This window comes from Ostrea edulis, chromosome 2, assembly GCF_947568905.1.
Source record: "Ostrea edulis chromosome 2, xbOstEdul1.1, whole genome shotgun sequence".
Lineage (NCBI taxonomy): Eukaryota > Metazoa > Mollusca > Bivalvia > Ostreida > Ostreidae > Ostrea > Ostrea edulis.
Window position 1 is genome coordinate 59683667 of NC_079165.1, and position 15024 is coordinate 59698690.

Consider the following 15024-nt stretch of genomic DNA (forward strand, 5'->3'; position numbering starts at 1 on the left):
CCTCGATTTAAAAACTGACCATACACAGAACAAGTTCAACACCATATGCAGGTGATTATGGAATATTGCTACATAAAAATAGGAAGTTGACGATGGAGAAGATGAAGTCATCCCGTTTGTCATATAGTTGAGTTGTTTTGTTAATTTGCCGTTAACATCTATGTTTAATAAAATACCTAAAATACGAAGCAGATGTGGAAGACTCTGTGGTGTCTTTTTATTTCGAGTTCACTGGGATATACTAAAATGACATATGATTGCGCCCATGACAAAAGGGCCCTTATGGCAATTTTTACCAATTTTCACTTTTTAGCAGATTCAGATGGATAATATGTAGATGATTCAAATTATGTAATTCTATAGCCCTCCTTCACTTCTATTACATATTTTTCTGCAATTGAAGCACTGATATATTCTATAATATCAACGTAACGTCATGGCGTTATTGGCGTCATTCTAGAGAACAACAATCTAATCTGAAAGAGACAAGGTGCTGGATATATCTTTGAAGTCTAATTTCATCTCTTTGAATGCTTGCATTTAGAGTGAAAAGGGAGAAATACATATAAATATATTACTTCAATTTGATATGCATGGCTTGAATTAGGTTAGATTTTCCCATTTTTAGTCAAACATAAGATAACCAATTTGTTGAAAATCTGAAAACTGCATTCTAATTCATAAAATTTCTGACGTAAAATACACTGTACAAGTTTACTAGCACACAAACGCACCACACACGCACACACCTGTTTTATCAAAATTTCAAATAAATATGCAACATAACTGCCGATTGATACAGAGTATGCTTCAAGTGACTATTCTTCCGACGGTGTAGGGCACAAATTATATCGGTGTGCAGGTCGTACATAAGGCCGTACATTTCTGTACAAATGTCAGAGTCGACACACTCCTTGACGTAAACATTCAATAGTTCTTCTGATGTAAAACGAAAATGTTGGTATTTCCTTATGTCTTTAACCGCTCGGTAATAAGTGGAGAGAAAGGTTTTCCAGTCTCTCCAATTCCACAAAATTATTATATCTACATGTCGAATTGTAGTCCGAAAAATCTGACGTTTTCCTGGCTTTTTTTATGATTTTGATATTTACCGTGCCAGGAAAACGTCAAAACCGGTGCCAATACGTAAACTGGAAATTCGTCGCCTCCAATTGGAGGCGGCATTCTCGGGCCGATTTTAAATACTTTGGAGTCGAATTCAATATTAAAATCACCTCAGAATTCGATAACAGAAGCACACAATTGCAGTCAACTGAATTTTCGTTGTCATTTGAGCGTGACTTAAAACAAAGCTCGACAGTTTGTTAAAATGTTTTCATGAGGCTATTTATGTGATGAAAGAAACCATAAAATCGATATTAATAAGTACAAGAAGCATTTTTTTAATGATTAAATATGAGTTTAACATTGAATTTGGCTCGCAAGTATTTAAAATCGGCCCGAGAATGCCGCCTCCAACTGGAGGCGGCGAATTTCCAGTTTACGTAATGGCGCCGGTTTTGACGTTTTCCTGGCACGGTAAATATCAAAATCATAAAAAAAAAAAGCCAAGAAAACTTAAGATTTTTCGGACTAGTCGAATTGAAGGCCACAGCAAGAGACGGGGATGTTTACTCCTCCTAGGCACCTGATCCCACCTCTGGTATATCCAGGGGTCCGTGTTTGCCCAACTCTTATTTTGCATTTTTATAGGCGTTATGAGATTGATCACTGTTTGTTATCTTCGCCTTTCATGTAAAAGCTTTTGAATACTTCCTCGTAAGAATATAAAAACAGGTCAGCTTATAAAGGAGCAGAATGCGTGCCCATGGGAATTCCAACAGACTCTTTGAGGACCTGGTCACCAAACACTACGACGATTTTGTCGATGAGGAACTTCATCTTTTTAATATCAACTTCAGAGTACTTGTGCGTAGCATCAGAGTAATGTTTAGCGGAAACCTTTTTTTGAATGACAGATTACAAGATATGAATATTCCCTTTTTAGCGGAGTTGCAACAAAGTTGAACTCGGCTATTGGTTTGGTGATGTAGGTGGGCGGGCGGTTGGGCGTCAACAATTGGTTTCCGGATGATAACTCGAAAAGTTTACAATCTAATCAAATGAAACTTTGATATACTGTTGGGTACCAGGTAAGGAAGATCTCTATTAATTTTGGAGGAAAATGGTCAAAGGTCAAGGTCACAGTGACCGAAATAGAATGAAAATTTCAGTAAAGTTTGGTTTCCGGATGATAACTCAGAAAGTTTAAATCCGAATCAAATGATACTTAAAGATATTGTTATGTACCAGGTAAGGAAGACCCCTATTGATTTTTTGAGAAAATATGTCAAAGGTCAAGGTCACAGTGACCGAAATAGAATTAAAATTTCAGTAAAATTTGGTTTCCGGATGATAACTCAGAAAGTTTAAATCCGAATCAAATGATACTTAAAGATATTGTTATGTACCAGGTAAGGAAGACCCCTATTGATTTTTTGAGAAAATAGGCCAAAGGTCAAGATCACAGTGACCGAAAATAGATTTAAAATTAAAAAAAAAAAAATGGTTTCAGGAGGATAACTCGAAATTTTTTAATTTGAATTAAATGAAACTTGGATATATTGTTGGATACCAGCAAAGCAAGGCCCCTATTGGTTTTGGAGAACAAAGGTCAAGATCACAGTGACCGAAAATAGATTGAAAACTTCAGACAAATATGGTTTCTGGACAGTAATTCGAAAAGTTTAAAACTGAATCAAATGAAACTTGGTTATATTGTTGGATAGCAGGTTAGGAAGACCCCCTATTGATTTTGGAGAAAAAATGTCAAGGTCACAGTCCTGAAAAAAGATTGAAAATTTTAGAAATATCTGGATCTGCATAACTCTAAGAGGCAATATACAACAATGAAGGATGCCCATTTCCAAACTCCTTTTAAAAATGTATTCACAAGAATTTATTACATTATATCCAACAATTAGTTCTTCACAATTATAAATATGCCACACCATTTCTGACTTTACAATGTATCCCATGCAACTCGGCTCATGCACCCCTGGGTAAATATATTGATTTTATTTCTATTTTTATTGAGAAGGAAAGATAGGGGCTTGGTAGAATATATACTGGATCCAGCAATGTACATGTACTAGTATCTTTTTAAGGGTGTTTGTGACGTTTAAGAATCCAGTATAGGTATATATATGGTAACTCATATTCATTTGTCCCATTGACTGGGATATTACATGTGTTTAAATGTGAAGCATGCCACTGATTATGATTAGATGAAGTTATGCCTATTTTTTCTATTTTTGATATTAAATTTACATGTTTTAACCAGTTTCCGCAAGACATGGGAGTCAGATCAGATTTTTTTTTTTTTTTTTTTTTTTGGCCGGTTGAAACGATAGAAATTTCAGAGTGATCATCTTCGATTCTGATTTTAATTCAGATATCTTCTAGATCCATAACCAATTACATGGGCTACGTTGAACATTTGGTTTCTGATTCACATAACGCACGATTTACAATGCAGCACTTTTGAGACGATATGCTGTTGTGTATTTTTTCAGATAATACAAAAAGTAAGAGAGATTCAGGACATCATTTTAGATAAAGAAAGGAACCTGTCTCACGCGATGATAGATATACCCACCCTCCACCTCACACTTGGTGTATATTGCCTGGAGGATAGAGCAAGTGTCTTACAGTAAGATTCGTTTAATTCCTTCTTATTTGGCGTAGAGATTGCTTATGGTCGGATGATGCGTCATGGTTCAGAGTTATTTCGTGAAGGTCACTAGTAAAATACTTTGAAATTTTAATATTGAGTCATATTTCAGATTTAGATTTTCATACTTTTCACTTAGGTTGCTTATGACCAGATGATGTATTATGATGACCCTGGTCCTTAGTCATTTGGCCTAGGACTAGGGTACTAGAAAACAAAATTGGAATCTTTTTTTCCGGGTCGTAATTCGCAGTGTCACCACCTTGAACCAAAACCGTATGGTCAAATGTTTGAAATCTTGAAATGTTTGCCCAAGCAATAACTTTGCAATGGAGAATATTCAAAGTACAATCGTAGCACGAATGTCGCTTAAAACAGATGATGAAACGGTTAAACTGACCCTGAATCATGGTCATATTCACGTGTCAAGATCATTTAACAACTTGTCAAGTTTGCAGAAATTAAAATAGCATAGTCTGAACCATAAGTACTTATACTATATTTTGAATATGACCAGTTTAGATTAACCATGCGGGGGCATAAGGTCTAGTTTCCGTTGTTATTTTTACTTCACAGGGCAACAGAGTCTCTAAACAGATTTCACGAGAAGCTGAAAGTTTCGGATTTTGCGCCACCTTCTTTCACCATTTCCACATTGGGAAATTTCAATCACAAAGTTGTTTTCGCATCATTTGCAGATGACCAAGGACTAAAAGACCTCAACACCCTCGCCAGTGAGTAGTACACCTTGTACTTTTAAAGTGTTATATAATTCAAACTTCAGTAGATTACCTGTATACATTCATAAGTAAAACTCCCTTGACTGACTCTGTTGTTGAATATCCTGTGCAAATTATCATTGTCTTAGATATCACTTCGTTGCACATTGTATATAATTAATTTATGGGGCTTATCGTTATATGTTTATCTTTGATTGTATCTTTATATATTTACGTTTCCAGTGTTTTTGCTTTTGATATCTCTACAAATTTTAATGATAGCTATTTCCTCATGAACGCGCTACAGTTGTGAACAATTTGCGTATGAATACTTATAAATTACTTCTATTCCAACTTTCTGACAGCAAGGAAGAGAATGTAAAGATAAGAATAAACTTTATATTTAGAAATGCTTGAAGGTATGAACTGCAACACTGCAAAAATGAAATTTATTTCTTAAATATATGTTTGTATTTTAGAAGACCCTGGGGAAGAATAGTACATGTATATCAATCAGGTTACCATCTCTAAATAAAGCATTAAAATTATTACACACAGGAGATGTTAAAAAATCACTCGAAGATGATGGATTGTTTACCACAGATGATAAATTCAACCCACATATAACCATCTGCAAGATGTCTCAAAATATGGATAGACTTCGAAGATTAGGTATGTGATAGAGAGAGAAAGAGAGAGAATATTACATGGTAAAATCCATATCATATGCCATATCAGCCCAAGTGACCCCATATAAGCCCGAGGGTTGATATGGGGCCCGAGGGCTGATATGACATATGATATGTATTTTAGCCTGTAATATTATGTTTATCATATACCCCTTTTTTATACTTATTAATGAATCGGGGATGGGGGGGGGGGGGGGGGGGGGGGGGGGGGGAGAGTAATATGATATATGGGTTCAAGGGCTGATTTTACATTTAGGTACTATTCTTTTTATCACATGTGGGTTAATTTATTGCATTTTAAAGATAGATAAAGAAATATTTGATACATTACCTACTTTGATACATTAATTTACTATGGTAAAAACTTTGATACAATGATCATTACGAATGAATACGTAATTTCCGGCTTGATATGCATTTTTGCACGCCAGTCTGATATGTATGGCACGCGCGAACCACATTAATTAGATAAACCTGCTTTAACGGAGATAAACTAAATTTATCGACCGTTAATCCTAGTTTAACGGCGTTAATTCGAATTAACGGTCGATAAAGTTAGTTTATCACGTTAACTCGAATTAACGGTCGATAAAGTGGGTTAAACGGTAGTTTACATTTTTTTTTATCTCACATTATCGACCGTTAATATGAGTTGTAATGTTATTGTTAAACATAATAAATGATTTTTTTAAAATCATAATAAATGAATGGAATTTTTTTCTGATACCGGACTCCTTGTCAAACTATGCTAGCTTCTTCAGCTATCAATAAGAATATATATTTATATATATATATATATATATATATATATATATACAGTTACGTATTTGGATATTAAATGAACCTTTAACTGCAGAAACAAATAGACTGGACAAACTTTCAGATCATTGGTGTTGTTGTTTTTTTGGTCATATTTATGTCAGAATATATCATAATAGCTAGCTTGTTAAATTATTATATCTTTTTAGTAAATAAATTTCATGATCTTTTCATGGCATATTTGAGTAAAATTAATTGACTTCAAAATGAATAGGAAACACAACAAATGGATGAGTTACACTAATTTTGAATTGCCAAATTTATGTATACATAGTTGTCTAATTGCTGATATAAATTACAATTGTATTATTACATGTACATAGCCTTGTGAATTCAGCAGAAGTCACAATTTCTAGCCCATTAAAGTTTGCCTTTACAAGTTGTTTTAATGTGACAAATATTAATCAACATAGCAAAATTTGTAAATTGTTAGATAATATAATTGAGAGTTGGCTCTCTTGGTTAATTATAATCCCTTCTTCAAGCATTATTAAATTCTGTCTATTATATTGTTTGTACACCTTGTACATATGTATTTTCTCTGCACTGTGTTACAGTTTATGAGAATAAAGGTCATTGTCATACCAGGTCTAAAACCATTTAAGTAATTTTCGAATTACCGACAGTTCGGGCCCGCGATGTTTCGGGTCCGCGACTGTTCGGCACCTGGGCCCTTATTCACAAAATATGAGAATACCAGAGGTTTGATTAAGAAATAAGGATGAAAATAATGTTTATAGAAATTTGTTTCAAATATAGGCCCTAGACGATAACTTTTGATTATGACCTCTTGTTGTCGAACGATCAAATTACAATTGATTCTATCTTTCATTTCTGCAATGAATACAGCATCTTAAAGCAATACAAGCTGTAACTGACGGTAAATATATTGAAAAATAAAAGAACAATTATTGACCATATTTGTGATTAGAAACACACAACTTAATAGAATCAGAGTAAATATGAAGCAATAAACCCGTGAAGTCAGCAGAAAAGGTCGATTCATGGATCACTGTCATCCTGTCAGTAATTCCTATTCGTAATCTCCGATGTACATTGACTTCGGAGGTCACCAGTTCGGAAAAAACCGAAAGAGAGGCACTGATCACGTGTCAGATTTGTAAACATTTAACATGCCAATTTTATAGAAAATTCACTATCAATATTTCATTTGAGTTGCACATATGCGTAATCATTACTTTCTTACACTTATAGTACTTCTTGCCATTCATGAAACGATGTAATATTTTAAACAAACGGAAAGTGTAGTTACTCACGTCAGTTTCCCTATTTGTATATGACGTCGGTCTCAGCAACCCGATTATGTTCGGCAATCATCGTTCCCATGTCCGTGTATACGACGCAATGGCGGTTTATACGAAACACTATTGTAGGTATGCTCTCAAACAATATTCCCTTGTTTATTTTGCTGAATTTTTCTTCAGATCTTGGGGATTATATCAGTTATATCGATAGAAGTTAATTGATGCATAATTGGATAGTTGAAAAAATGCCGTCAGTTACAGCTTGTATTGCTTTAAGGTATTCAATACATGTATAATAACCATATTTCATATCTAATAAATGGATGGTGGAATATTTGTAATCATGGTATTATTTTGAAGGGTCCTTCAAATAGAAATAATCCACCATAGGAATTTTCAAAATTTTGTTTACTGCCTGATTTATTTCACCTAGAATTTAACATTGAAGTACATGGGAAAGGCATGTTTTATTACAATATTTTACAAACAAATTCTATTTTCATAATTATCTCTTGGTAGAAAGTTACATATACTTTTTTTTTAATGAAAATATGAAATAAAATTAATCATTGACCATGCACATTTTTAAAAAATTTAGATTTTTCTTATTTTTACAAAGGACAGACAACTCTTCCAAAAAGTCCTAAGTGCAAAAAGGTCAGCTTCTAATCATTTACCATTCATGTGAATTTCACCTGCTTCACTTTCATCATTATTTAATAATAAAGTTTTATGTTGATCTAAATCTTTTAAAATTGTTCATTATCCTTTCATTATACATGGAATACCTTAAGATGCTGTATTCATTGCAGAAATGAAAGATAGAATCAATTGTAATTTGATTGTTCGACAACAAGAGGTCATAATCAAAAGTTACCGTCTAGGGCCTATATTTGAAACAAATTTCTATAAACATTATTTTCATCCTTATTTCCTAATCAAACCTCTGGTATTCTCATAAGAACATGATTTGAAACAACAACTTGAAATAATTGTCTATTGTTTCAGTGTAACGATAATCTCATTATGTTGGCAACTTTCATAGCCCGAATTTCCACTGATGCATTGAGTAACAAAATTTTAACACAAACAAAATAAATACTTATGCATTTTGTTACTTTACGTGAATTACACCTATCAACAGTTCGGGTGGGCGACATATGGCAACTTCCAAACCGTCGTGCACCTCTCAAAAATAATTTCAATAATCAACACCCGTACTGTCGTGAACAAACTCCCGAACCGTCGTACCCGAAGTCCCGAACCGTCGTTATCAAACTCCCATAACGTCGCACCAGGGCACCTATTCACAAAATATCTTACACTAAGATCAAAATTTACAAACACTGTAATTTTCTTATTTTCATCTTTTGTAGACTTTCTTGATTAATATGTGAAGTACATCCATGGTTTATAAAATTTGAATACATACTTATGACCATGTGATTGGTATTTGATTATCAGATACAATTTTTTTTTCCAGCTTAGTCGTAAGATATTTTGTGAATAAGGGCCCAGGTGCCGAACAGTCGCGGACCCGAAACATCGCGGGCCCGAACTGTCGGTAATTCGAAAATTACTTAAATGGCTTTAGACCTGGTATGACAATGACAATGAACTTTATTCTCATAAACTGTAACAGTGCAGAGAAAATTCATATGTACAAGGTGTACAAACAATATTAGACAGAATTTAATAATACTTGAAGAAGGGATTATAATTAACCAAGAGAGCCAACTCTCTCAATTATATTATCTAACAATTTACAAATTTTGCTAAGTTGATTAATATTTGTCACATTAAAACAACTTGTAAAGGCAAACTTTAATGGGCTAGAAATTGTGACTTCTGCTGAATTCACAAGGCTATGTAAATGTAATAATACAATTGTAATTTATATCAGCAATTAGACAACTATGTAAACATGAATTTGGCAATTCAAAATTAGTGTAACCCATCCATTTGTTGTGTTTCCTATTCATTTTAAAGTCAATTGATTTTACTCAAATATGCCATGAAAAGATCATGAAATTTATTTACTAAAAAGATATAATAATTTAACAAGCTAGCTATCATGATATATTCTGACATAAATATGACCAAAAAAAACAATGATTTGAAAGTTTGTCCAGTCTATTTGTTTCTGCAGTTAAAGGTTCATTTAATATCCAAATATGTAACTGTATATATCTCTATATATATATATATATATATATATCCAAATTGTGTTTTTTTTAAAAATCAGTGTCCGGTATAAAATATTAAAAGAAATAGAATAAACAGTACACAAAGTTAAAAATTTAACGCAAGCGCTTTCATTTTGTAATCCTCAGGCGTTACATTTTAAAATAGTTTTATTAAAATATTTTAAAATGTAACGCCTGAGGATTATAAAATGAAAGCGCTTGCGTTAAATTTTTAACTTTGTGTACTGTTTATTCTTTTTCTTTTAATATACAGTATAATCTGTCTAAACCGGCTATGTGTGGTTCCAAAGAAATTGGCCGGTTTGCACAGAGTCCGGAGTGCAGAATGTTGACAAGAATGAGTGTTGTTTCCCTTGTATTCACTATCTATGCATACGTGTGTAATGATTGCTAACGTTTTATTACATCACAAAAGAATTCAAAATATAAAAATATAAATGTCAGTGTTTTATTGTCGTGCTCATTTGAAAAAATTTCAATTTTTATTAAACAGTTTAAAATCTGCGAATTATTTGCGCAATTTTCTGTTGGTAAATTGTCGATTTTGTCTACATCATCGCCGTTATCAAGTGCTACATTATGTACGTTCGTCAAGTTTGTGTTGTGTTTGTTTAAAATTGGTCTTTCCCAGCTTTCATTGTAAATGTATCGCTTTCAACTGTCTCAATTTCTGAAACGGAAACTAATGTAATGCCGAGTGATCGACCGGACATGGCGAGTTGTGCTAACTAACTGCATATCAGCACTGCCTGACTCGCCGTAGAGCTCCGAGAAGTCCACGAGGGGAAACTCTGCTTTTGGAAAACATAACAGGATTGTTGCCGATTTTGTTTTATTCCAAGAATGTATTGAATTCATCGATTAATTGAACTTTGTCTTTTAATGTCAGTTTCTCGTCTCTGTCGTTAGGGGAAGGGCGCCATTACCTTGTGCGTGGTGCTGTCATAATTGAAAAGTGCACCCCTAAAAATCAGGTTTTATTTTAAACTGATCGCGACTCATCGCCAGTTGCACTCTTTTACTTACCTGTGGCTTCCCTTGAGACACCCTTTGTGTACACCGCGTGTGATCGACCGAATACCGATAGGTTGGTCATCGTGGGGTTGCTGGTTTAAATGCGATAATTAGAGCTAATTACGAGCAATTGGGACCTTGTGTACACCGAATACCATTGACCGCAACAATTAGGGTGGTGTATCATCGAGGGGCCGGTTTACACAGGATAATTAAAGTTAATTGATAGCAGTTAGGACTGTGTAAGCCGGCCGATATACAGAATACGCAGTATCCGGAGTACAGGGAATTATTAATAAAGGATTTGTTAAAGAAATGTTAGGGACTATATTTTGTGGCCGGAATTGACAGAGCGCCGGAGTACTCAGAGGCCGGTTTGGACAAATTATACTGTATATATATATATATATATATATATATATATACAAAGCACTAAAATGACCAACGACACGAACAACGAGATTGTCAAATTTTCGGGACGACCCGTCCCTTCTTCAGGACAAACGAAAACAATTACATAATGTGGTCAATATCAACAGAGCATAATAACAAAAACTACATATAAATACATCTAGCACTACAACTACACTAATCTACAAACGTATTTACAACGCTTTGAGGTATCGGGTGTTGTTGGAACTTTAGTGCTTTTATATATATATATATTATATATTCTTATTGATAGCTGAAGAAGCTAGCATAGTTCGACAAGGAGTTCGGTATCAGAAAAAAATTCCATTCATTTATTATGATTTAAAAAAAATAGGCACACCATGTCAACCAATCAAAATCAGCGTTACATCGGTAAATGCGAGTGATAAACCCGGTTTATCTATCTTAATGCGAATTCAAATTTCTTTATATGTTAAACAATAACATTACAACTCATATTAACGGTCGATAATGTGAGATAAAAAAAAAATGTAAACTACCGTTTAACCCACTTTATCGACCGTTAATTCGAGTTAACGTGATAAACTAACTTTATCGACCGTTAATTCGAATTAACGCCGTTAAACTAGGATTAACAGTCGATAAAGTTAGTTTATCTCCGTTAAAGCAGGTTTATCTAATTAATGTGGTTCACGCGTGCCATATACATGGCCAAATCTGTATCACACTCCCTATCAACCCGAGACTCTAATATCAACCCGAGACTCTAATATCAGCCCGAGGGTTGATAGGGAGTGTGATACAGATTTGCCCATGTATTGTTGTCTTTATTATATATTTGAAAATAATGAATTTTTAGGGCTCATTAACGGATAAAAATTATTGTTACGTCTTGACCCACTCGATCAGTTCCTCAAGTTCTCCAATTTTCCTCGCTAGCGATTCCAACGTTCTCTCTCCTATTTTTATCTTTCTCCATTTGTTTACAAAATCATATCATTTGCTTCCAAGCGGAAAAAGTCCGAGGTCCTCCGAATGAAAACTACAGAGGTGTTCCATAAACGTACGATAAGGGGTGGAATAAAGGGTGTGTGATAAATGGCGCGTGTCTGTGTTCATATCAGGGATGCAGAAATCCTATATTATATAACAAATATATAACAAATATATAATAAATATCTTCATAATATAGCCAATGAATAGTCTATCATAAAATCTGCGTAAAATCTAGAGAATGTTAGCGTTCAATATCCTCAGAATTTATTGAACGCGAACTTTGCATTGCGTAAATTGTGAGCGCCCGAAATATTCCGAGTATGAGCGTTCAATATACGACGTAAACAAGCCAATGCATGCTAAATATTGAACAGTTAAGAAATGCATGCTGATATTGCACACTTGCACCTTAGATGCCAATATTGATGAATTCTCGTCTATTTTGGTTGAAAAGGGATATAATTTAACAACTAAATACTTAAGCTATATAATAAAAGGGTTATTGAACTTATATTGGTGAATATTGGCAAGAGTTGGTTGTGAAAATGCACGAACGTACGAGCTCGTGCATTTTTACAGCCAGCCAATATTCACCAATATAAGTTCAATAACCCTATGAGATACCCTATTATCTTATATCTGTAAAAAATTTGATCCGACAAGAAGAATAGTTTATAGTCTTTAAGGAATAAATGATGTTTTTTTTTTAGGAATAGAAAGCATTGAGCCTTCGCATTATGAAGAAAAGAAATACATGTATTTTGGGAAGCAGACAGCTGGAGGTATCCAACTTTGTTCAATGAAGGAACCGAAATCAGAATCCGGATACTATCATATCCAACATGAAATCAAATTTTGATTCTTGAGGACATACAAGATCATAAAGACTCAGTGTGAATTTATATATAAGTAACATGCACATTTATAAATATGTTTAAGAGTGGTAACTCGTATCAATAAAGATCTACAAGACAGAAATGAGAGCTGGTATGATGGATTTTGATTCAACATGCAATTAGAGAGTAATTTTGATGATGCTGACATTCATATGTACCGTAATAATTGTAAGCGGGGAAACCAGCACTTGACGAAGGAATTGGAAAAAAAAACCTAGTTTAATGACTGGTAATATTTTTTAGGTATAGGTAATTGTAAGCTGATATTAACCCTTTCTCTACCGGTACATTTTAGAGGTTTTCAAAGACTAAATGACAATATTTTTAAATCAAGTTACATCTGCATGTATCACAATTTTTGGTAGGCATGTGACATATAATTTTGTTACGAATTGGACAGGGAACATTTTTTTTTATAAAGTTTGTCATGTTATCCCATGACCCCAAAGAGTTCTACGGGGTCAAAGGTCATTTAAGTGCACATTTTTGCAATCTTTTTTCTCTGGAATATATATATTACAACCCCTCTCACTAGATTCGAGTCAAAAATAGGAAATTCTAAATGTATGAGCTGATGTGTCTTTTAAAATACTACAAAACATCACAATCAAATTAATCAATTTTATTGACAAACAGATATTTTTGGTTGCTAAGTAACAACACTCATGGTGTAATTTTGACCATAATTTGCCTTTCTACATCCATTCGACACAATTTAAACATAATTACATTGCATGATGATTGGTAAATGTCGCATTATTTTAAAAATATAATCTTTGACTAGATCTTAATCATTTTAAAAGGTTTTTAACAAAAAATATAATGAAGAGAATTAAGGTCAAAGGTCATAAAATGGAAATTTCGTACTTCATATACATATTCATCATTTTCTAATAATATGACAGTTTGCCATTATGTTCCACTAAATAGTATAAATATTGCAACATTAAAACAAAGATCTTTTCTGTTAAAATCTAAAATAATCTATTTTTTATATTCAAATATATTTGGTTGCTAAGCAACAACACCATTATGATATCAAGTGCTATGAGAAAGTAATGCCCGTTTTTCCTCCCCAAGTTCATTGTATACGAATGTTCAATTACTTACTTTCAATCACTAAATTTAAATGTACATGCATTATATTTAACAAAAATGTTCTTCTTATATTCAACCTCTTAAAACATATTTCTAGACATAATTCTTGATGCTGGGTTGTTCCGATAGAGGCATGCGTTGACCAATATCTGTCTATCGACTGGAACTTCTCAGCAGACATATATAAGATATTGCCCAAAAATCTGAAGGGAAAAAAAAGATTTTTTTATACTAAGCCCCAAATACTGATGTATTCTTAAAGCTTTTGAATACTCAATTTGCTCTGTAAATGTTTTCTATAATCAAAGCCCTATGAAAATTATGCGTTTAATTACTTGTAAAATTATATCTGGGGTAATTGTAATACACATTTAATAAATGTGTTAGATGCACAGCCAGATTAATTTTGGTAGAGGTAATCTTATTAAAATGCATTTTATTATTCGTTTTAAACTGGAAATCACTGTTACAATATTGGTACTTTAAAATTAGTAATACCTGTACAGTTCCTCTTCAGTGAGAGGCTGCGAACTTCCTTGGGAAGCATAGACAATCCTTCCCCCTATATATGACCATCTCAGCATAATGGTTGGTGGCAACACATATGGAGAAAACCAAATCTTCTGTCAAAAACAGCTTTATAAAATCTGCAATTCTCTGAATAATCAGGTCCCATATCTGAAAGAAAATTGCAAATAAAATCAGTATTGGCCACCATACCTTATTTGTCAGCATTTAAAACACTTATCATACCTTATAATTAGAAACAGAATTATGATTTTCCGTGTTTTGTCTCTTTTTGTATGTATGTTATATGTAGTAATGCAACGATCAACAGTAAAATGGTACACGCATATCAGTGTACCATAATGCCATGATTCCATTTGTGAATGTATTACCTGGATTCATTTGAATGTTAACCAAATGTATACGGATTTCACCTTATATTCAACCTCAAAGAGTCATACCAACTGAATGCCAGGTTATCACTCCGAATGAAATGCCACAGTTCTTGGATCAGGTGTCCCTGTGTCCTCCACATCAACATACTTCCAATGCATGTCTGGATTTGCCAGTAGACTGTCACTAGCGGAAAATACCTGGAAGCTTCCCACTAAAAATTGGGATGTCAATAACCTTTTTAAAGATGAAAAATACAATTAAGAATTATTGTTTTGTGTTTTAAAGCAGAATA

General features: G+C 33.5%; 2 protein-coding genes across 6 annotated transcripts in view; one reads left to right on the forward strand and one right to left on the reverse strand.

Moving 5' to 3' along the window:
* LOC125681534 (A-kinase anchor protein 7-like) overlaps positions 1-14708 on the forward strand; it is a 63780-nt gene extending 49072 nt beyond the window's left edge. For 3 of the 4 annotated variants that reach the window (XM_056154611.1, XM_056154613.1, XM_056154612.1), the window contains exons 4-7: positions 3576-3712; positions 4310-4467; positions 5011-5124; positions 12546-14708. In XM_056154611.1, the coding sequence (XP_056010586.1) occupies positions 3576-3712; positions 4310-4467; positions 5011-5124; positions 12546-12694 (558 nt within the window). In that variant the 3' untranslated portion in view covers positions 12695-14708. Of the gene's footprint in view, positions 1-3575; positions 3713-4309; positions 4468-5010; positions 5125-7844; positions 7883-12545 lie in introns of all 4 variants that reach the window. The other variant, XM_056154614.1, reaches the window with a different exon arrangement.
* LOC125681531 (cyclin-dependent kinase 7-like) overlaps positions 1-15024 on the reverse strand; it is a 153643-nt gene that overhangs the window by 70245 nt on the left and 68374 nt on the right. The gene's annotated exons all lie outside the window — the stretch shown is intronic.